Below are 24,278 nucleotides of genomic sequence, written 5' to 3'. Positions count from 1 at the left end.
GGAAACACTCGTTCCCGGCCGATCACGAAAGTTAAGCAGCAGCGGTCACGGAGCGGTCTAGGATGGGTGACCGCTCCGTGAGGCGTTGACGAAAGAAGGAAGGAGGCGCACCGAAGCCATTTTTCCGGGACCATCCAAGGAGCACGAGGCAGGCAGAAGCCCCCGGGACACAGGACTACCCTGGGAAAACACCGATGGATCTGATATTTCTTATAGTCGGGTGGCGGCTGGCCGGTGCCCGCGACACTAGCCAGTTCGCCGATCCGGTGCGGAAATTTTGGAGAAGTTGGTGGCCCCCACGGAGTCCTGTGAGCATCCCGACGGATCTGATATTCTCTCATAGACGGATGGCAGCTGGCGGTGTCCGCGGCACCTGCCACTGCGCCGATCCGGTGCGGAGAATTTTCGGAGAAGTTAGTGGGCCCCACGCCTGCCAGGACCACGTCGAACCAGGAAGAGGCGTCAGGGGACGGGGTCCCAGGATGACGCAGCAGGAGCGAGGCGCTGGGGGGCGTGGTTCCCCCCCAGCGGTCCAAGAAGAGCAGGACGCCTCCCTTCGACAAAGAAGGAGAGATAGACGCCCGGGGGCAACCGGAGTAATTCGGGAGAGATCCCGGGTGCATCTCGACTCAGGCGTCAGGACAGGCCACCGTGGAGGTTTTAGCCGGTAAGAATCCGGCACTACCCAGCGCCCTCTCCCCGGAGGGGCGCGGGGTGCCTATGAAGGTTTCCTCCACGAAAAAAAAAAAAAAAAAAAAAAGGTCAACTCTGGCAAAAACTGCTAAAGAAAGAAAAATCCAACTAATTTGTTTCCAACAATAAAATGAAATTAATTTGTTTCACAAATTATTAACTGGATATTATTCAAAAATTATTCAGAATTCGCTTGATTGATTCACGGCCCGGACACTTGGGTCATACCATTTTGGTAATGGACGAAAATGGCAGAAGGAAGAACGACCGTTTTTTTCATATTTCTCTTTCCCCGGGAAACGAAAGAATGCCCGAGCACCTTGTTTCATTTCTTCTCGACATCAATTTCAATCTTTTTAAACGAAATATAATCTGAACGATGAAAAGTTCATTCAAATAATGCTCCGCGCCAGACACTCACGAAAATTAAGAAGAAACACGGAAAATTCGCGAATAAAACGGATTTCTTTGTCCCAGTGAGATAATAAATCTCGTACACGTATTGGTTTTTAAAATCAATATATCCACCAATGTGCACTCGTTTAACAAGGGTGATGGAACGTGCCAAAAATCTCTCAAGACGGTCTTGGCAACGGAAGAGTCGAAAATGTCACAATTATGAATGAAAAATTCGAATAGTTGCTGATTTTACAGTCGAAACCGATAAAGAACTCCAGATATTCCCCCAATTAATTTACAATAAATTCGCGAAAATGATCGATTGCTGACGTCATTGTATTCTAGAAAGATTGTAAAACGATAAGAATTTATTGAAAAAACTTATATTCGATGATAACACTTCTAATAAGGGTACTAAGAGGAGCGATTCTGTACTCACCTTCCTGCCTCGAAGTACCGAACGCAATTAACCGTCCGCCCAGGATGGAACCGTTCGGAACTTTTGTAAGTCACTGCACGGCCGCTGCTTATGGTGGAAATGTAATAGATATAAGTACAGAGCGCGTGAGCGAACTAAAAACGCGGTAGAGAAGTAGAGAGAGGATGTTCCGTCCTTGTCTAATGACGCGCACTTGTACAGGAAATATGTAACAGCGGTATACGAGCAGCGTCAGTGTCCACTAGTGTGCATGCCTGATTAAACAAGGACAGGAAGTATCTATACATGGTGTTCTCTTTCTATTTCCATGTTGCATCCATCTTACTATACAGTACACACACTCAGCTATTCTGTCATTATATTTGTGCGTTGCTTATGTGTGAACCAAACATTTCCATGACAACAAATCGTTTGTCTCTTGTTTGATGCTCGGTTTTCAACGGAGTTGAAAGAATTTTTTAAGAGAAACGTAATGGACGGGTTGTTTTTAAAGTAATAAACGGAAATTCTCGTATCCATTGAGAAACGATAGGCGATTTGAAAGTGTCACTATGAACGGTGATTTATCGATGCAAGGTAGTATGAATAAGATATTTTATAATCTGCGAAAAAAGGTAAGGAATATTCTAGATTTTAGATTTTAGAATTTCCACGTCACAGACGAGTGTGTTTTGTTATTTGATTTGTAATATTGCTGCAGTTCTCTTAATAGCTGTTCGTTTCATGCGATACTCGCACATAGTATCTATGACTTTTGCTTCTAACAATTTTTATAATTAGGCTGTATCAAATATTTTTAACGTTCGTGTTTCATGAAAAATCATGTGTAACTCGTTGAATTCGCAAATGTAACAAAAAATTACATGAAAAACCTTATATTATTGTAATGAAAAAATAATTATATTAGGAGGAGAGTCGTATTTCGGAACGTCATCGGAACATATTATACCTTGTATGCGATTATTTGGAACACAATGGGTGAGTATATTATAATTAAAATATATTCCTAGTTCCAATTCTTTTGAATAGTGTCAGTGACCAATCGAAATAGAAATCAGTGGACATTATGGAAAGAGAAGGCGAAACCAAATTTGAAAATTCGACATCGATAATTCAGTAGTTAAGAATAACTCAATCGATTATGTAGATTAACTAGTTATAAACAAATATATGAAGTATAAATTCAAATTATTCTTATCCATCTAAAAATTGGAAATTAAAAAGCAGAAGACAAGAAATTATCTTCGAGGATTTATATAGTAAATACATTCTTTTGCCTGTCTTACCTAGAGATAAAACAGTTGTTTGATGGTTATCTTATAGTGTTCAGTCATTGCGAAAAATATTTTTAATTAGTTAAAAACTATAATTAATTAAAAACTACATTTTTTTATGTATATAGACGTTAGCGATGTATTATTCCGGGAAGCTCGTCTATCTCCCGAACATCGGGTTTGCGACAACATCGATTTGGAAATTATCGTTGCAGAGTATGAAAATTATTACAAGATGAAATTTCAAAAATATCCCATATTGTGTAAGAAAATAACTGGAAGGGAAATGACGAGGGAAGTGACAAATGCAAGCAAAACGTAAGAATTTAAATTATTTAACGATATTAAACGGTATTCAACGTATTCAACGTATCGTATTCAACGTATCGTATTACAATATGATCCAGTGTTTGCAGAAGTATTGAGACAAAAGCCAAATCTGTTAGTAAACAAGCGAGAAGTGAGCCTGTGAAAGAGACGAATCTACAGCAGAAGATAACTGATGACAATACGAATCATATTAATCTCGCAATGACAGTGACGTCAATATTCCCCAATGAGAGTGATGGACGTTCATCAGAAGAGCTATTTAACGTCCCAATGGAACAATCCATGCAATCGAAGATATTGAAATGCATTGAAAAGCTTTATTCAGATAATCCGGAATTACGAAAGATTGCTGAGGACATCTCATGCGTAAGTTATTTTCGATTAATATACGTATCGTAAAGCTTTTAAACGATAAAATTCCCGTCGATAAACCGTCCAATGTATATCGACGATGACGTGATTTCAGTAACGCTTCAAATATCAAATTACGTAACACTTACTTAATATAGAGAAGACGCCATTTTATCTTTGTATCCTGACAGGAGATCATAGTAAACAAATTAAATGTACATTGGGATGACGTTATAGGCCTAGAGGAATGTAAAACCGCTGTTAAGGAGGCCGTTGTGTATCCCCTTAAGTATCATATCTTTTTTGATGGCCCGTTTTCCCCCTGGAAAGGTATTTTGCTGTACGGCCCACCTGGTACAGGTAAGATACTCGTATTCTTTTCATTTCTGTACGTGTTTACAAGAAATATACAAAACAGGGAAAACGAAGTTAGCGAATGCAGTCGCGACAGAATGCCATTGCACCTTTTTTAACATAACTGCCAGCTCATTGGTCAGCAAATGGAGAGGCGATTCCGAGAAGTATATACGTGTAAGTTGCTTTGTCTATGTAAGTTTCTTTGTTCCTTTGTCTATGAAGGAGAGATTCTAGGTATAAAAAGATTTGATTTTATTTTTCGTCATTTATATATAAATAGAATAGTTGTTTGGAAAACGAAATGATATCATATTCTTGATGAGGCAATGAATTTAAGGAATTTCGAATATAATATTTAATGAATAATACATTTGTTAAACTGAACAGGTTTTATTTGAACTTGCCTATAGTCATTCGCCTACAATTATTTTTATCGACGAGATTGACTGGATCGCCACAAATAAAGGAGACTGTATATTGTCTGAACCTGCAAAGAGATTCAGATCAGAACTTCTTTCTAGATTGGATGGATTAGTGTCTAATGAGAATTCTAATGTAGTTCTTCTGGCTACAACTAATTCCCCTTGGTACGTATATCACGTTATTTCAATGTTTTCTAAGTAGAAAATATCGTAATATTTCTCCAAATTCCAAATATGTTATTGTGTTGTTTGAAGTATTCCTTCATTATTATTAGTATAATAGAACGATAATATTTATTGTAAATATGTTATTAGGGGCATTGATGCAGCTTTACTCAGGCGTCTCGAAAAGCAAATATACGTATCATTACCCAATGAAGTTGCTCGACTTGGTATATTCAAATTATACCTTAGCAACCACTTATTAGAAAATACAGATATTGTAAACCACATAGTAAAATGTACGGAAAGATATTCTTGTGCAGATATAAAATTGCTTTGTAAGCAAGCGTGGCTACTAGAAATAAGCCCGATATGGAGGAGACTTGAAAAGAAAGAAACACCTGTTACCACTTTGAAATATGAATTAAAAAGTTATGAAATATTAGCAAAATTGTTAAAAAAAATGTCACCTACAGTTATGCAAATAGATAAATATGATACGTGGAACAAATAAATACGCAATCGTAAGGACAGATATTGAAAAATATAAATAAATGGATTATCGTTCGAGAAATCATTCGCATGTGTGTGCATGTGTGTATGCGCGCATGTGTGTGCGCGCATGTGTGTGCGCGCATGTGTGTCATGTGTGTCATGTGTGTGCGTGTGTGTGCGCGCACGCGCTATAGGCTAAGTTTAAAATGTTCGGTTGTATTATATCCTTGTATTATATATGTCGGAGATGAAAGGAAAACCGGAGCGTTCCCTTTGCAATTTTGAGGAAGCCTTCTAATGCTTTAGCCTAGATTTTATCATAACTGTAATTAAGCAATTGTCATTTGTAATTGTTTGATATTTGTGAAAGCGAAAGTGGGTTCGAGGTGACAACTGGTCGCCGAACGTAGCCACGGTCACGGGATAAACGTTTTGCCTGACGAAGGTGTGGATCGGTTGTATTGTTCTCCCTAGAAATCACATAGAATTGTACTTTAGAGACGTCGATATAATGGGACACACGTTGTATTAGGAATCAATCTCCAGACAGAAACTGCCTAGTAACGGCGTTTGAATCTTTCTCGATGTTTCCAAAGAGTATACAACAAACTTTTGACAGAAATTGCCTAGCAACAACGATTGGAACCTTCTCGATGTTTCCAGCGAGCATATAACAAACAAATGCAGTCGTATAGCGAAAAAGATTTTCATCAGATATTCATTCGTGTGATCGCCTTGGAAAGTGATACATCGAGCAATTTACCGAGTGTCTCAGCAATTGTATTTTGTGTTTAAAATTATTCGACACATAGTAAAGAGTTATCCCGTTGACCGTGGATTCGTTTGAACCCCGGAACATTGTTAATAGCGTTAATTAAATTCATTATTCGTGAAACATATCAATCGTTAATCTCATTATACGTTAAATTCATTATTCGTAAGACATATTATTCGTTGCTCTTATTGTTCGTTAAACTTATTAATCTTCAATCTAATTATTAGTTAAACTTATCGTTTGTTAATCTTATTATTTATTAAACTCATTATTCATAATATTTTGTAAAATCTTGTTTATTCGCGTAAATATATTCTCTGTTTCGGAAAACAATGGCTAATTCAAACGAAGGATCATTACGCGCCTTAAATCCTAATGATAACCCGACATATATATGTGAGTGTATTTTATCAAAAATATGTTTTTTATGTTTTCTTATCTTAGTAATTATTTTTAAAAAAGTCTTAAAGTCTTATATGAAAATAAAGCTGTTCTTTATTTCAAATAATTGAAGTAAATAAATACAATGAGTTTTATATTTTATTATATCTTATATTATTGTTATATTGTTATTGAAAAAATTGATATAATCAACAGTTCTTCCTGTTCTCTTGATTGTTTCTTGCTTGTTTCAAACCATGATAATAACCTACAAAAGAAATAACATAATCCATTGAAAATTTAATATACAATAAAATACTTATATGAAATAATTACCTGTGTAATATACCATGTAACCACTAATATACCATGACATCAACATACTTGAAAGTGCGTCTGTATCATTATCTGGTAATCTAGTACATTTTATTAAAATTTCGTATTTTTTTTCCAAATAAAATGTTAAACTTATTCCAAATTACTTATTAATATTAGAAGTATTCAGCATTCCATTAGAATTTTTAAATTGTACTTACTTGGCCATTAATTGTGGTGGTAAAGGAGGTGCAGGTGGCATTATATCAGTCATCGAATTGAAAGATGGTCCCGGTATGAAGTGATGTTTATACGCATTTGCTTCTTCAGAGTCACAATCCATTTTTTCTACATTATATTTTTTCGAATTTACATTTGTAGAAAAATTAGTCTCACAAGTCTCATCGTTCTCTTCATTGAATTTCTCTTCCAAAGCTTTCTTTCGTTGTGCTATTTGACTTTGCAAACCTTCTGATTCTAAAAGAGAACTCAACTCGACTTTCTCTGTATTACCATAGCCTAAACACAGAGTAAAAGAAATTTTTGTCATTTAATAGAATGACTGAGTGCCATTCAGTTACTGTCCTTACAGGCAATGTATTAGAATTTCCCGTGCATAAATGTATATGTATAAATGTTTGCCTTGATATATGTAGTAATAATCACTCGTCTAATGAGGAGAATTATATTCCAAGCAGCTAATAATGAACAATAAGTAACATGCATGTTTATGGTTCATGACCCTATATCCCACGGGTCTCCCCATAGACATTGACAGGTACTCCTGCCCAGTTAAGGACCTGCTGAATGACACTGTGATAGACTATGCGAAAGCCTTTACTTCATATATATATGTATTTTTAGTACATTTCTTAATTGACATAACCATCATGCTAAAGGTATTACCTACAAATTTTACAACACACGTGCCATTGTTTTCGTAAATTTTTGATATTATAGCTTCGTAAATTTCTCCATCCACTGAGTATATTGCACGATAAGGTGCTCCTATGATCCATTTCTATAGAGAAAAGATGTGTATACAAATAAATATAAGTAAATAGCAAAATAAAATAATTTGCTTCTTAATCAATATATTTAATAATATTCTGTATCAAATTTGTAATATTCTATCAAAATCACAACCTTGTGTAATTTACTTGCGTGTTTAGGCTGCTTAAGATTTTGTAGGTTTTCTTTCGGTTGAGAATTTCCAACATCCATTCCCATTCGCTTGATAACTTCTTCTTTTGCTAAATTTATTGCTTTATCATATGCTTCTATTAATGCACTATCATCCCAAACATTATCATTGGCTGTGTCTGTATCCTTTTGAGATAGCAAATTATACGTTATTAATATTGATACAAGTATTTTATTATCAAACTATTGCAAATTATCATATATGTCATTTTTCAAAAATTGACTAAAAGGTAGTGGATACTGTTAATTACTATTATGCTAAGATCTTGTACTAAAATAATGTTAAAACCATTACGTTTCCATTACCATACATACGTTTCCATTTCCTCGTATAAAAAGAACATTCATATCATCTGCCATTTTAAAATAACATCATTTAAATATTGAATTTGCTTCTGAAATATTAATTTGTCTCATTTCTTTAACTCTAACACATTGTAAACAATGATGACATTATACCAACTATAATACTAAAAATCTATTCCCCATTCATTCGAAAGATTATTTTTTGAAGCAAGGTTAACATTGAATGTTCCCAAACTTCAATAACTGTATTTTACTTTTTTTACAATATCTAACAATATATTAGAATACTATAAAAAAATATTGTATGCACAAGAAACTGTTTATAGCGAAATAGCAAAAGAATTAATCACATATTATGACTGAAACGAGATTGTTAAGTAGATTATATTATACTGCATATGCGTTAGTGTTCCAGCTGGTAAATATAGTTTTTATATCTGAAGATAAATAAGATTTAATTCTATAAAATTGCATAATGAATTATACATCTATCTATTACTATTCGTATTTCCCCTTAGTTGTATGTTGTCAATAGCATCAATCACGAACATATAAATAAATATAGAAGAAACCGTTCGGAAATGGAAAGGGAAAAATGAACATGGAAGACAAGAAAGTTTTCTTCAGGTTTAGCGTATGCGTGATACGCTTTGAATGTCTCAGATAAAGATAAAGATATTCTGCTCATTTCTATTTGTTCCGCAGAACGAGAAATTTGTTGTCTTTCATATTGGTTTTTACGATTCAATTTTTGGGCAGTTTTCCCTAGCGAGTGTCGGTCCCTGTTTGATATAACCAGACCGTAATTTATACAGATATGTATTATAGATATATATTTGTAAAACTGAAATCAGATGAAATAAATGTTGCCTGAGGTTTTAAACGTTTAATAAAAACAATATTTCATTTGGAAAAAATGTAAGATACGTAAAATTACACATTGATCATTTTGCTGGTCTTGTATCATAAAACGTGTGGCCCGAAGAGCATGTCACGACCGGCATACTTCAAATTCGACAGACTGACGATAGAGATAAAGATGTGGCGGCACTCGGCGCCATGTATATCGCTGAACCATCATGAATGAACCATCAACATCCCAACGGTCCTTCCACCGAAGGTTCTAGAAGAAAGAGCACGTGGCAACGATCGCGGACGCCTAGCAAATGCATGCACGGTGGGATGACAAAAGAAAGTAATCGGATCCGATCGAAAGTAAAATCATAAGAGTCAGTCTTAGAAAGTCACGCCTAGAGTTCGGAAGTAGATTGTAAAGTGTATTGATGTTAGAAAAAAATAAAGTTTTCTTTTTTTATTTTTTTACCTCAAATTCCTTTTTTATTTTGTTATTTTACGTGACATTTTGGCGATCCTGCCAGGATAGTGAAAAGTGTTTGTTCGGAAACCAAAAGACATTCATCATCTACGGAAGATCGAATTATTTGGGACTACGCTCATCCGCAACAACAAAGTAACTATCGCGAACCAAGTGAAGTAACAATAAAAGGTAAACTGAATTCCTTTGTACGTTACCGTGAAAGAAAATTTAGCTTCAGTAGCCAAGACTCGTCTTCGGCTGAAAATTATAAATCAGCGCAATAATATCTAAGGCAAACGAATCTCAAACTTCAACCTCAACTGACCCAATGTTGCGAGCAATATGGGACAGTATTCAAAAACAGAACGAGAACATTGCCCTTTTACGAGAGGAAATGTTACGTTTGTCTATGCAAAATGACGAAGAGAACAGACACAGGGCAGCAGAAATCGAGAATCTCGGAAAAACCGTCGCAGCGCTACGGACTGGGTTCGGATCCCCTGCGACCGATGAATTTGCTTCCATTATCACCGAAGACAATGAAAGTGCGTCGACAGCAATCAATCGCACCGTGAATATGGCAAAAGCACGCAAACTGTCAGGGTTAGCAGCTCCAGACACCCCACCTGTCCACCTCGACATCGAACAACCCGAGGTGGAAGAAAGAGGCTATTTTCCGCCCGCTCCTCCCACTCTACGAGCTAAGGATGCAATACGCTACATCCCAACGCTCAACGGAGATGATGATGTAGGAGTTGAAGACTTCATCAAAGAAGTGAGAAGTATGAAGAATCGCTGTATGGAGCAAGATCTATTGCTAAAAGCAATAAAAGTGGAAAAAATCGTGGGGGAAAGCAGCCCAAAGTATTCGCAACATTCCTATTGAGTGTTACAGTGATCTGTACGACGCACTGAGAAATAACTTAGCAGCACAAGTGACTTCGGATGAGTACCAAGAACAATTACGAGAGTTGAGACAGGGACGCGAGGAATCAGTGCAAAGTTTTAATATTCGGTTTAGAAGAATACCTTAGGCCATGTAGTTTCATCCGAAGGAGTCAAACCAAACCCCAAGAAATTAGACGCTGTAAAAAACTTTCGATTACCCCGCAATGCCACGGACGTGAAATCATTCTTAGGTTTAGCAGGTTATTACCGCAAATTTATTCGAAACTTTTCCGAAATCGCGAAAAGCCTTACAGACTTAACAAAAAAGGACACACCATTCCATTGGACTGACAAACACCAGATTAGCTTTGATACTTTAAAAGACAAACTCTGTAATTTCCCAATATTAGCTTATCCAGACTTATCAAAACCTTTACCTTAACTACCGACGCAAGTAACGAAGGACTAGGAGCAATACTGTCGCAAGACGGTCATCCTTGTTGTTACATTTCAAGAACACTGAATCCACCCGAACGAAACTATACCACGACAGAAAAGGAACTCTTAGCCATCGTATGGGCCGTGAAAAGATTAAGACAATATTTGTTAGGACGACGCTTCATTATTCGAACCGACCACCAAGCTCTTAAGTGGCTACACAATTGCAAAGACCCTTCTAGCAGACTGATTCGTTGGAGACTTAGACTCGAAGAATATGACTATGAAATCGAATATACAAAGGGTAAAGATAACACAGCTGCAGACGCTTTATCTAGAGTTCACGCAGTAACTCGCGACGAAGTAGTTAACCTCGACCTAGTAATTGATCACACTAATTTATTCAACGCATGGAAAGACAACAACGAGAATCCGAAACTCTTAGAAATTAAACCAAATGACCAAACATTTTACCAGTTAACTCGAAACGACTTAGGAGAATACGACGAGACACTTTGGATCAGAAGACTTTACAAAATTCTTAAAGATACAACAAAAATCGGCATAGGAAATAACGATTTCACTGAATTAGAGAAAACACAGATTAAACTCATGCTAATATATTTTAATGACACGTACAAGAAAATTACTTATGCACCTAATCCCATCTTAAAACTAGACGAAAACGAAATAATACAAGCAATAAAGGAAAACCATAACGACACCGCAGGACATTTAGGGATACAGAAAACGTATCAACGGATCAAGGATAAATTCAAAATTTCCGGACTTTTAGAAAGAGTAGAAAACTTTGTGAAAACATGCGACACATGTCAAAAGGAGAAACTAACACGTATCAGACCCAAAGAATCCCCACAAATCTCAGACACGCCACTTAACCCTAACGACAAAATCGCTATGGACATCATAGGACCGATGACGAAAACCAAACGCGGGAATCAATACATACTTTCAATACACGATGAACTTACGAAATATCTAATACTAGTTCCCCTTAAAACGCAACGAACTGAATCCATAATTAACGCGCTCATTGAACACTATATTTACATGTTTTCGGCACCAAAAACGATCCTAACAGATCAGGGACAAAATTTTGTTAGTGATTTAATGACGAAATTTGAAGAAGCTTTTAAAATCAAACACATCAAAACAACTTCATTTCACCCACAAAGTAACGGATCCCTCGAAAGAACGCATGCCTCAGTTAAAGATTTAATTCGTACTGCATTACACGACAATGACAAAGAATGGGATGAAGTACTTAATTTCATTTGTTTAGGGTACAACACCGCGAAACATGAGGGAACAGGATTCTCTCCCTTTGAATTGACCTTTGGGCGAAAAGCTAACTTACCTTCCGCAATATCCAAATTTCCCACACTTACCTATGATGATATGTACTTACTTTGGCAAAAACAGTTGAATAAATATTGGGAAACAGCTCACAAAACACTTATTCAGAATAAGCAACGATACAAGGGAGACCAAGAAAGAAAGATTGTTAAAACTCAGACTGTGTTTAGGAAAGGAGACTTTGTTTTAATTCACAACGACCATAAAAGAGATAAGTTGGACATTGAATGGTTAGGACCCTACAGGATTAATGATGTGAAAACTCCTTATTACATTATTTCTATCGACAATGCTAAGAAAAAGATACATGGTAACCGATTGAAAGCGTACTTTTTTCAGGATAATGCTGACCCTAGCACTAGCAACAATACCCTTAATTAGTTGCCTTAAATTCACGGGATAGGAATTACGCTTTGTAAACAAACCCAACCAATTCACGATCGAAAACTACAACATGATTCCGCCTCTGAAATTATTAGCTTCTCGAACACTAACAAATATTGTAAAATTGCTATATTTAAGATTAACGAAATAACTTTTGTACCATCACATGCAGAAAATCAATTCATAGCGATCCCTGAAAAAAAAAGCGTAAACATATCCTTTGATCTACATTTAAATAATTCCATTCTACTACGATCTTAGAGGACCAAGATCAATCTAACCAGGGGGGTATGTCACGACCGGCATACTTCAAATTCGACGGACTGACGATAGAGATAAAGCACTCGGCGACAATGTATATCGCTGAAGTGCCTAATGAACCATCAACATCCCAACGGTCCTTCCACCGAAGGTTCTAGAAGAAAGAGCACGTGGCAACGATCGCGGACGCCTAGCAAATGCATGGACGGTGGGGATGTTGAGGGATGACAAAAGAAAGTAATCGGATCCGATCGAAAGTAAAATCATAAGAGTCAGTCTTAGAAAGTCACGCCTAGAGTTCGGAAGTAGATTGTAAAGTGTATTGATGTTAGAAAAAAAATAAAGTTTTCTTTTTTTTATTTTTTACCTCAAATTCCTTTTTTATTTTGTTATTATTACGTGACAACACCATCGGCGCCTGGATGAACCTTGATAACTCGGCCCAGAGGCCAATGCATGGAGGGAACGTTGTCCTCTCTGAGGATGACGATTGTGCCCTTTTGGATGCTGTGTCCACCCTTGCTCCATTTATTGGGGTTGGTTAGCTCGTTCAAATACTCCTTATGCCAGCGGTTCCAAAAATGTTGTTTAAGCTGTTGGATATGCTGCCATTTGGGGAGTCGGTTCGATGGAATGTCCCTGAAATCTCCATCACGTAAGCACATTAATGAATCGCCAATGAGGAAATGTCCGGGAGTGAGGGCTAGGAGATCATTTGGATCGGTGGAGATAGAAGTTAGCGGGCGGGAATTGAGGACTGCTTCTATTTCTATGATAAGAGTATTACGGTGTTAAGCTCATATGTTCCTGTTTCTCCACTCGCGCTGCGCCATAATATCCTTTGATATTTCCGATCCTCTGGTCGTACGAGGAATTGCCGATACATTTTCTCGATGTCGCCAGTGAGTACGTACTGATGAGCGCGGAATCTGTGGCGGATCGGTATCAACAGGACGCCGACAGGTCGAGGCATCAACGCGGCGCAACACCTCCCGGGCGATCCGCGGGTACCAACCGCCAACACTAGAGGGCTACGACGACAACGAGTCTGTCTGTCTAACTCGCTAGCGGTCGAATATACGAGCGATTGATATAAATACCGCACCTAGCGAGACTCCCTCTACGTCTAAGGCAGGGACTACCGGGCATAGCCTTACTCTCTCCCTTTTCATCCGTCACAAATCTAATTAATATACAAAATAAATTGTGAATTGATTCGAGAATATAGGATTTCCCCATTTTCATGATTATCGTGATTTTTGTATAAATATATTTGTGAAGATACTAATAATTAGGTACTTATAAATTAGTATTATCAATTATTTTGCATTTATAATTCCGCCTCTAGTATAAGTGTTAATTGAAAACTAACTTTATGTTTCAAAAAGTACTAGCAAAGTCGTTGAGTAACAAGCCACTGATGCTAACACAAATAGCATTGTCGTAATTAAATATTTCTAAATATTCATTTTTCATTTTGAACCTGTAGAAACAATTTATTATATATACTATTAGCTAAGTAATTGCTTATTTAATTAAGTCGAAATATAAAACTTAGTTATTTTAATAATTTAGAAAATAAAAAACTGACAAACATTTCAATTTAATTTATGGTTGGAACAAAAGACAGTTATTTTTCATTAATTGAAATATCGCAATGCAGAGTACTTTCCAAAATACGCCGAGAGTATTCCTGATGGTGAAACGAGCGTTGCTTCATCGAACGCAGCTAAAGAAAACAACATCTATGTAGTTGGTGGTACGATGCCTGAAATAGAGGGCGATAAATTGTACAATACCTGTACTATTTGGGGTCCCGATGGAACTTTGATAGCAAGACACCAAAAGGTAAGTAATATATTCCTTTATGGCTTTGAATTTGAAAATATTGGGGTGAAGAAAGTGACTCTATCTAGGAATAATTTAGGAATATACATATGTACATACGTATACTATAACCAATTCAATAATTTACGGTTTATAAAATACGTTATGATACGGGAAACGCCCATTTTTGTTGTAATGTATAATATAAATTTTTCACATACGAAAATACTTATTTTTTCTCCTTTTTAAACATTATTAAATGTTAAGATTTTTTAATAAAAGAAAGTGACAAAAACGCTGTCAGTTATTAAATAAAAAATAATTAAAGTTTAGGAGTTGGTAACTTTGATATTAAATTACAAAAGTTGCAGCAATAGAATTAGCGATTACATTTTTATGTTATTAGGTACATCTATTCGACATCGACATTCCTAATAAGATTACTTTTCGAGAGAGTGATTCACTCAGTCCTGGTAACTCCCTCACGACGTTCGATGTGAAGGGCTGCAAAAAAGGTATTGGCATTTGCTATGATATTAGATTCGAGGAAATGGCACGCATTTATCGGAACAAAGGTACAGTAACTTAATCGATCAATACTTAACTAGCAAAAAATTAAATATCTTTCTTAAATATATTCTATATAAAATTAATATAATCTGTAACTCTGTATAAAAAGAAGCTTAATTTAAAAAACCAGTATATTTGCTGAAAATGAAACAAATAAAAGAATTAAAAGCACAATAAGAGGACTGTCCTCGCATATTCAGAAATGATGGAATGTGAACCGTGCAACTACGAAGTTAATTGGTATTCGGTGGCTTCATATTTCCTGCTTCTCTGGGTTAGGTTGCCAAATGCTGATATATCCAGCGGCATTCAATATGACCACTGGACCACTGCACTGGTCATTACTTCAGCGTTTCAGAGCGAATGACAATCAATTATACGTTGCCTGCATATCACCGGCTCGTGTTCCTTAAGCAAGTTACGTCGCATGGGGACATACACAGTTGACCCATCCCTGGGGAAAGATTCTTTACGATTTGGAAATTCAAGAGAATATGGCAGTCACCGATATCAAAAAAAAAAAAAAAAAAAAAACTGGCGAACCGTGTGTTACCACAACGAGACCCGCGATGCTACTTGTCGCTTTAAATTGTGCCGCAACTCGTTTTTGAGATCTTTGCCAGGGGCGCATTAAAATATGCTGAAAATATATTTCTGGCGTTTCTGGGGTTTAACTGAAGTACGACAAATAACGTTGTAAAACATATGTACTTATGACTTACAGAGTAATTGAGTGTACAAAATATATAGTATAGAAAATAGCCAGCGATTTAGGGCTTTAAAAGATCAAAAGAAAAGAAAAGAAAAGAAAAGAAAAGGAAAGAAGAAAGATAATATGTTGTGGCAGTCTAAGTCGATCTAAGAAAATAGATAAAGGGAGGGAGGGGCAAAGCTAGTTAATCTGGAAAGAATCCAAGCGTCAATTTCAAGCATTTACAGAGAATCAAGCGGGCTGGTTAAAGTCGTGAGTTGAGCAATTATCCCGCGTTAGGTTCAATCAGGTTAGTCCCACGCGAAATTGATCTAACCATGCGAAAACGAGTGTATTCTGAATTCTGTCGCAGATACTTCTGGCTAGTGCAGTACCTACACGGTGGTTGTTGAAATAGCCGCTTCTCATCTATTTTCCGCAGCGCGGACATCATCCTTTGATCCCTTACGACTAACGAAGTTTTCGAAGATGTACGGCAGTTTGAGATTCTACTTGAAAATGATCATGATTGCGGTCTGTGTGCCGTCTGCTCTTCTTTTTGTCCTTCCGTTAAAGACTGGTAAGTTGATACTGATTAATTATGCGATCGAAACCCTATATAATGGCTACAAAAATGCCGCTAATATAATATTCCTTCTTTCTTGTATCTGTCTGCCTCTCAGGTCGTTTTACTAATTACAATAAGTAATTTCGACTTCTTTGCGCTCTCTTTTAACGCATTCGAGACCGAAAGAAATTCATATCAGTCAGTAGGTAAGGGTATAATATACATGTTTTATATATAACTTATGTAGTAATGTATATATCATGTTAATTTCATATTTTTTTCAATATAGAATGATTATATATGTCGGGTTTACATTAGAATTAGGGTTAGGGGCGTGAAACGAATCTTCGTTTGGGTTACACGTTGTCGTTATGCAATAGAGAAGACATTGACTAGTGCAAATACGATTATTACAGAACCGGACAAGTAACCGTGGTAGTTAGGTACTCGAGAAACTGATGACAATGATCCTAGGTTCAATAACGAATCCGCGGTCGACGGGATGATAGATGAACGTACTCACAAAATCAAAGTCGGACGCGTAATATTCACTGATCGTAAATAGTTACTCCTTTCATCAATGAGATCGCGAGCGAGAATGCCTTTCCCGTCCCGATGATGCCACAGAGGAAAACTATAATGGGGTGTGTCTAAGGATACGAGATCATCGGGTTCGTCGAGAAAAGCCTTCGTTCAGAAAGTAAGGGAAATTGGCGTTGCTGCTAATTGGTCAATCTCCATATCGGTGGTTAGAAAAAGATGCTAGCCGCCCTCGAGGGAAAGTTGCTAGTGGGAGACGCCGCTCGTTGAAAAATATGTCTCCCCTATCTTCCCGTAGTTGGGACAAAGACTGTTTGTCTGTTTGAAGGACTTTAGTTAACTAAACCTTAAGATTTATAACGGGCCCTCGGGCTAGCCGAACATGTACTGCGGAGACGCATCGACATCTGGCAATCATCTTGCTCGAAGAATAGGGTCTGCGTGTGGCGAGCCACGGGACAGAAACCGTTGGAATGTTTACTGTCGCGTGTCGCCACGAATATTTCTTTTAAGGAGAGCTATAGAATTACTCCATACCTTTGTTAAACAAAGCGTTCATCCCGTAACCGCGGCTACGTTCGGCGACTGACTGTCGCCTCGAGCCCAAGCCCATTATCGCAACTCTCGAACAATTACAATCGGATTGAATAACTACAATTGTTCAATTACAGACTCCGGTGTTCTTTCATCTCCGACATATATATATTTTTTACATTTGTAGTTGCGCACAGATTTTATTAAAGAAAAGTGTTAACAATGTGTTTTCATGATTTATTTCTCGCGACTGACTTCCATTAATCCCTAATATTCCTGTCGCCATACGCGTGTAAATCTAACATGGCTGCTCATAAATGTCATCAGTAAAGTTATAGTGACGGGTCTTTAGTTTTGCTTGATATCGAAGTAATTTTCCGTCTGGCGCTCGTTTTTCCTTATTCTACCGCAATTAGAACATTTATTTACTAATACTGTTTTAAAGTGACAAAAGTATTGTTCGTGTGAATATACGTATATATATATAAATATATATATATATATATATATATTTATATATATATATATTTATGTTGTGTGTCATTTTAATATGGCTAATGTTTTGTAATTTTTCGATTGCGTTATTTATTGTTTTGAGTAGTTTGTTTTATAGAGTATTCGATAATATAAAACATACGCGCACACATACATATATATATATATATATATATATATATATACGTATTCATATGCATATTTCTCCTGGCAGTGTAGTATTCATACGAAATGAAATGTCAATTATTTATTTATCCTTTACCGGAATGTAGGCTAGTTTTAAGTATGTATCTTAGATTATCGATTTGAATCAATAATGTAGAATGCGCATACATTAATAGTAGTTTAGTTTAGAATATAATTTATATATTTATATATAGACATGCATGTTCCGTAATATAGTTCTTATTTTATAATTCTTTACCGGAATGTAGGCTAGTTTTAAGTATGTATCTTAGATTATCGGTTTGATAGAATTCGCACACTTATATATATTTCTGACAATGTAACCTTCATTTCTTTAATAATACAATATTGTATGTTTTATGTATTCGTTAAACTATTAGTTTTTGACTTCATGTATACTTATATTTCATAAATTGATAATATTGTATTTATTGCATAGTATTGGAAGCACTGTCTCTAATATTTACTAGGTTATTACATGTTCGGCATATATGTTTATACTTATATGTAACTCTCCAAATTGATTGATTGAAATATATTTATATATATATATATATATATATATATATATATATATATATTCCTGGCGTTTCAATTATTTTCCCCTTTTGTAGTTATTCTTATTTCCTGGTTTATTTAGAATTGTGTGTATATGTATTTTGTTTATTGGTTGGATCCGTTAATCGCCCTCGTTTTGTTAATCCTTCCTTTCGTTTCGTAGTGCCGTGTGTTCGTTTGTGCATTCAAATCCTTATTCGCGTGTTTTGTATAGAATGGTTTTCTTGTTCTTGTTACGGCGCGTGCGGAGCGCGGGACGTGACATCCCCGCCCTTGGAGTTCAAATTTCCAAAGGAAATTTGACTGATGGTATCTCTGAGTTCGCTCAAGGCGGACGTAGATGTCGTTGGTAGTTGAGTGACTACCGGTGTTATCGATATCCCTTGAGGTTGTGCTGTTTGATCATCGATATTTCGTCTTCTTTTGAGGTATAGTAGCGGGTGGGTGACTGAGCCGCATATTGCTCCTAATAGGGCGATTCCGCATTCGTAAGTTTCACGTAACTGGTATCCGTGTGCGGCTATATATATTATTGTCTTGATTAGTTTAAATATTGCCAGTATTCCAAATATTGCTGCACTGACAGTTCCAAATTCCATAAAACCAGTCCATAAGCTTGATACGGTATTTTTCGCTATTGTCGTTAATGTGTTTTGTCCATCATTCCCAGGATGTTTACTGTTCCAGGGACGATTGTTTTTCCTGTTGCTCCTCTGGCCAATGCGTTCAAGACTGCAGATTTTCTGCCGGGAACATGACGTGGTCCCGTAGTGCATCGAGGTCTTTTGGGTATACATTCCGCTCGTGGCCAACGACGATGGTGCTGAATATCGCCACGTTTGGCGCACGTCCGGGCGGAGTTCCTGTGGTGCGATTCCTTTGCCAAACGGGTAGTTCCGAGTAGCATTTTGTTGTATGTCGTACCTTTACTTGTACCGGAATGCATTTGACTATATGGACCGCTTCTCCTGCGATCAATGTTGAGAAATGTTAAGTTGGTATGATCGCTGCTTACTACAAGCTAAGTTGGTACGACTTCTAACGACGCTCTTTTGTCTTAGAAGTCGACCACGTTGTTCTATTGACTTGGAGATTCCTGTGTGGTAAGACGTGTTATAAGACTGAAATATATTGGAGAAAACGAATCTAAGCGAATCGTTATTTTATAAACCCAAAACCTTATTAAATAACAATCAAAGCCATGTGTCCTGGGTTTTGGTTATGGTGTATGCAAATTCGTCGGGCGGTAAGTTTGCCAAGCTTAAAGCGTTCTCTATTAGTTTCTTCTGTGTGGTGTATCTTTGCGTCAGTGTATCATGGTATAATGTTTTCATTTCTCGAGTTTATCAGAAATAGGAATATCCTTTTATAGAAAAAGAAAATTTTATATTTATATATATTATATTTTTTTTCTTTCCTTTTTTTTCTTCTTTTTTTTCTTCTTCCCCTTTTTCTTTTTTTTTGTTTTTTTATTGTTAAAACCTTTGTTTTATTTTAGGTTTTTCGTACTTGTTATCAGTGAAAATAAATATTATGAATACTACTTGGATTGTAATTATATACATATATGCGTACGTATTGGTAAGTTGTATAAATGAGATTTGTTTTATTGTTATAAATATATAAGTATATATCATCAATAGGAATAAATATCACAGATGTACCTTGTTTTCGAGTATATATATATATATATATATGTGCGTGCAAAGGTAAATATGACGGCTTGTTTTTATGAGTCACTTGCATTATCAATGGAAGTGAATGTTATAAATATCGCCTACTTTACAACATGCGTGTATATATATATAGTGGTGAACATAAGTGAAAATTATATGCATAGTTATAAATGTTGTTTGTTTACAGGTGGATAGCATCAGTGTTTGGTTTCCTGAGTGGCGTACAAATACTTTACAGTTCCACTGTGTGGATTGCTATTCATGTTCTTCCATCCGTCGTTCAGAAAATGGTTGATGAGTTCGCCATCAGTTCGTGCATATCTTTTCCGACATATTCGCCCCGAATATATCGGAGAAATTAAATCCTTGAAGACAGCGAGGGATTGTTGGAAGACGCTAGAGGACGTCCATGGAAGGTCCACGTCGATGGACACTGTCCTATGCATACGGGAACTGGGTACCATAGAAAAAACCCCGATATGGACGTCGCAAAATACTGCGGAAAGATATACGATCTGTGCGAAAAAATTTCCAACGCAGGTTTAAGAATCGAAGACCACATGATGGCGTGTTTCATCTTAGCCGGCCTCGTGGCGGACCCAAACTACACGACATATCTTAGGACGGTAAGACTCGATAAGAATCTAACCTCGAGGGTCGTGAAATCCGATCTCCTACTTGAGGAAAGGAGAATGGAAGCGGCCATGGGTCCCTCCGAGAAGAACAGTGCAATGGCGGCTTGCAAACAATCGAAGACCAAGCCCCAACAAAATCAAGATGGCGCTAAGAAAAAGCACAAAAACCCAAAGGATAAAAAATGCTATAAATGTGGAAAACGAGACCACATATCGTACAACTGCCATGAGGGAAAAGAAGACAAGGAAGAGAAAGACCCAGAAAACAAAGTGGAGAAAGGATCGGAAGATAAACCGAGATCCAAGGGACTTATCTCCACACTGGCTTTATCATCTATCAACCACGTGGAAAGGGACAGGATCAGCTATCTTGACTCGGGAGCCTCAAACCATATGACCCCGGATAGGTATCGGTTCGTGGACTTCGTGCCTGCGACTGGACAGATCCGGATTGGTAAGGGGTACCTGGAAGTCAAGGGAAAAGGCACGATCGTCGTGAAGATGACCAAAGCCTGTGGCGGGTGGAGTCTATCCTTGTCGAACGCCCTGTGGGTGCCTGAATTAAATGTAAATCTAATCTCGATCAGGCAATTGGCAGTGAAAGGCGTCACCACAGTGTGTACGAAGGATGAGGCCGTCGGCACACATGATGATGGGGATGTGGTATTTAACTCAAAGGTAGGAGACAACGTGTACTACCTAGAGACAATACCACCTGAGAGGCATGTAGCAAACGTTTCCATGGAGAACGATCAAGAAGAACCTGGAAATGATGACGACCACGCCGAGGTTATTGAAGCTAAGGCGTACAAAGGTATCGTGTCATGGCATGAGAGGTTAGGTCATCTACATGGGGACGCGATGAGAAAGATCCCTGTGAAGAACGTGAAGGAGGGCTCTAGGATACATGAGGAACCATGCGGGGTCTGCGTGAAAGGGAAAATGACAAAAGTACCATTTCCGAAGACAGCCCACCACATGTGTCAACGTCCTTTAGAAATAGTTCACAGCGATATTAGTGGCAGAACGCAATGCAAGTCGCTGGGCGGAGGTAATTATTTCGTAACGTTCATAGATGATTTTTCTCGTTTCATGCACGTCAGAATCATCAGTAGGAAGAATGAAGTACTCAAGTGCTTCAAGGAGTACCAGGCGGAGATGGAGGCTTTACACCAATCCAAGATAAGTGCCCTTCAAACAGATAACGGGGGTGAGTACACAGGAGAAAACTTCGAGAACTACCTGAAGGAGAAAGGCATCTTACACAGGAAAACTGTTCCTAGAAACCCTGAACAAAATGGTGTCTCCGAACGAGCGAACAGAACCCTGGTCGAGATGTCCAGATGTTTACTCATCCAATCTGGACTCCCTGACTATCTGTGGGGGGAGGCTGTGAACACGACATGCCACATAAGAAACCTATGCCCATCCGCTGCCATCGGAGACAAGATCCCACTGGAATTATGGAAGGGTAAGGGATGTGACCTCCAAGGGGAGATAAACAGACTGAGAGTGTTTGGATGCAGAGTCTGGTATCTAAAGAGTCCAAGTGGAGGAAAATTCGAGAGCAGAGCGGATGAGGGGATATTTGTGGGATATGACAGACAGGTCAAAGGTTATAGAATTTACCTACCGAAGATCCAAAAGGTGATAATATCCTGTCATGTCAGGTTCGAGGAGAACACGTTTCCCTACAAGAGCGCTAAGGCGGAAACGAACCATATAAAGGATAAGTCCTCGGAATGGATATGGGATGTAGAAACCTTTGAACATAGGGGAGAGAACATAGGGAGAAACTGACGTCGAGACACAGAGTGACGGAGAAAACGACGAAGGGGAAACCGACTACTTTATGGACAGTTTAACGTGTGAGGACAATCCAGTGAATACTGTGAGTGTACCGTTTGTGCCGAGGAGGTCGTCAAGACTACACAAACCAAGAATATGTGATTGTTGTGCTCACACTGCGACTGTTTGTAAAGCTCAAAACGTGTGTGTACCTGTGAATGTGTATGAAGCCCTGAGGGGGCCAGACGCTCAAAAATGGACTGATGCAATAAGGAAGGAACTAGACAATCTAAAAAGTAAAGATGTGTGGGACATTGTGCAAAGACCCTTAAATAAAAACGTTATAGACTGTAAGTGGGTGCTTGTGATAAAGAGAGACCCTGATAGGTATAAGGCTAGACTAGTAGCTCGGGGATTCTGGCAGAGGCCTGGAGTAGATTATTCAGAAACCTTTAGTCCAATAGTAAAACGCAGAACTCTAAGAATTCTGCTTGCTCTATGTGCGGAAAATGAGTGGGTTTACGAGCACATCGATGTGGAATGTGCGTATCTCAACAGCCCTCTGGATGAGGATATATACATGGAGCAACCAGAACTCTTTAGAGTTCCAGGTAAAGACAGAACTAAATTTGTGTGTAAGCTCAAAAAGAGCCTGTATGGACTGAAGCAAGCTGGAAGAATGTGGTTTAGACACATCAATAGCATTTTAAGAGGTATGAGTCTGAACCCATGCGTGAGTGGTCCATGTGTGTATGTGGATGCGTCTAAAAAATTTATTGTAGCTGTGTATGTGGACGACATCCTTGTGTTTGGGACGAATGAGTGGATTGAGATATTCAAAACTAGGATTAAGGACAAATTAGATGTTAGAATGCTAGGTGTAGACACTCAATTTCTGTCCATCCACCTGAGTAAGCCAAACAGCACCACTGTAGTATTCGATCAATCTGTACAGATAGGTCAAATGCTGGATCTGTTTGACATTACTCGTGAGGTTGGGGTGGTGGGAGTGTCGACACCGCTAGCTAGAGAATGTGAGGCTGGTTTTGATATTGAACGTGATGAGCCTTTCGACAGTAAATTATATGAACAAGCTGTGGGGCACATAATGTATGTAGCTACTGTAAGTCGTCCTGATGTTGCGTGTGCAATAGGGAAACTAAGCCAAAGATGCGCGAATCCGACTGTATCCGATTGGAAAGCAGTGAAGCGGGTATTCAGATATTTACTAAAGACCAAAGACTTGAAGTTAGTATACCAAAGGACCGGGCAACCTCTGAAGGTGTTTTGCGACTCGGATTTTGCGGGTTGTACGGTAGACAGGAAATCCAGGAGCGGGTATGTGTTCATACTCGCTGGTGGTGCGATATCCTGGCTATCCAAAAAACAACCGATTATAGCTCAATCGACGTGCGAAGCGGAATTTGTGGCAATGCAGGAAGCAGCAAGGGAAACAGTGTGGATTTCTTTACTGTTAAAGGAATTGGGTCGACTGTCATATTGCCCTCGCCCCTGCAAGATATTCTGCGATGATATCGGAGCTATTTCATGGTCAAAGGACGAAATAGTTGCTGAGAGTTCTAAGCACGTCCAAGTGCGTTACTTTTACGTTAAGAACTGCGTATCGAGGGGGATACTAGAT

The 24,278-nt window shown here is 37.9% G+C and overlaps 3 protein-coding genes across 11 annotated transcripts; 2 read left to right on the top strand and 1 right to left on the bottom strand.

Moving 5' to 3' along the window:
• Positions 1 to 4,942, top strand: LOC117162143 (katanin p60 ATPase-containing subunit A-like 2). 5 transcript variants are annotated; one of them, XM_076624621.1, is made up of 8 exons: positions 1 to 667; positions 2,439 to 2,509; positions 2,934 to 3,123; positions 3,225 to 3,501; positions 3,678 to 3,846; positions 3,905 to 4,017; positions 4,231 to 4,430; positions 4,581 to 4,942. In XM_076624621.1, the coding sequence occupies exons 1-8, from the start codon at positions 195 to 197 to the stop codon at positions 4,939 to 4,941; spliced, it is 1,854 nt and encodes a 617-aa protein (XP_076480736.1). In that variant the 5' UTR covers positions 1 to 194; the 3' UTR covers position 4,942. The 5 variants fall into 5 exon arrangements, with proteins under 5 accessions (XP_076480736.1, XP_033199891.2, XP_076480737.1 ...); XM_033344000.2 differs by having other exon boundaries at positions 3,222 to 3,501; XM_076624622.1 differs by having other exon boundaries at positions 3,213 to 3,501; positions 3,753 to 3,846.
• A 1,227-nt stretch (positions 4,943 to 6,169) lies between these two features.
• On the bottom strand, positions 6,170 to 8,885 carry LOC143303626 (survival motor neuron protein-like). 5 transcript variants are annotated; one of them, XM_076624627.1, is made up of 6 exons: positions 8,840 to 8,885; positions 7,540 to 7,722; positions 7,300 to 7,414; positions 6,615 to 6,912; positions 6,415 to 6,494; positions 6,170 to 6,346 (listed from the first exon to the last, which is right to left on the bottom strand). In XM_076624627.1, exons 1-6 carry the CDS (start codon positions 8,867 to 8,869, stop codon positions 6,288 to 6,290), a joined length of 765 nt encoding a protein of 254 aa, XP_076480742.1. In that variant the 5' UTR covers positions 8,870 to 8,885; the 3' UTR covers positions 6,170 to 6,287. The 5 variants fall into 5 exon arrangements, with proteins under 5 accessions (XP_076480742.1, XP_076480744.1, XP_076480740.1 ...); XM_076624629.1 differs by lacking the exon at positions 8,840 to 8,885 and adding an exon at positions 8,402 to 8,490; XM_076624625.1 differs by lacking the exon at positions 8,840 to 8,885 and adding an exon at positions 7,903 to 8,153.
• A 663-nt stretch (positions 8,886 to 9,548) lies between these two features.
• On the top strand, positions 9,549 to 15,536 carry LOC143303683 (omega-amidase NIT2-like). The gene is made up of 4 exons (XM_076625068.1): positions 9,549 to 10,002; positions 14,232 to 14,416; positions 14,802 to 14,970; positions 15,245 to 15,536. Exons 1-4 carry the CDS (start codon positions 9,549 to 9,551, stop codon positions 15,376 to 15,378), a joined length of 942 nt encoding a protein of 313 aa, XP_076481183.1. The 3' UTR covers positions 15,379 to 15,536.
• Positions 15,537 to 24,278: the final 8,742 nt, after the last annotated feature.

The sequence above is a fragment of the Bombus vancouverensis genome, chromosome 15, assembly GCF_051014615.1.
Source record: "Bombus vancouverensis nearcticus chromosome 15, iyBomVanc1_principal, whole genome shotgun sequence".
Taxonomy (NCBI): domain Eukaryota; kingdom Metazoa; phylum Arthropoda; class Insecta; order Hymenoptera; family Apidae; genus Bombus; species Bombus vancouverensis.
The sequence above is the reverse complement of the archived record's forward strand: the minus strand, read 5'-3'. Positions and strand labels throughout refer to the sequence as shown.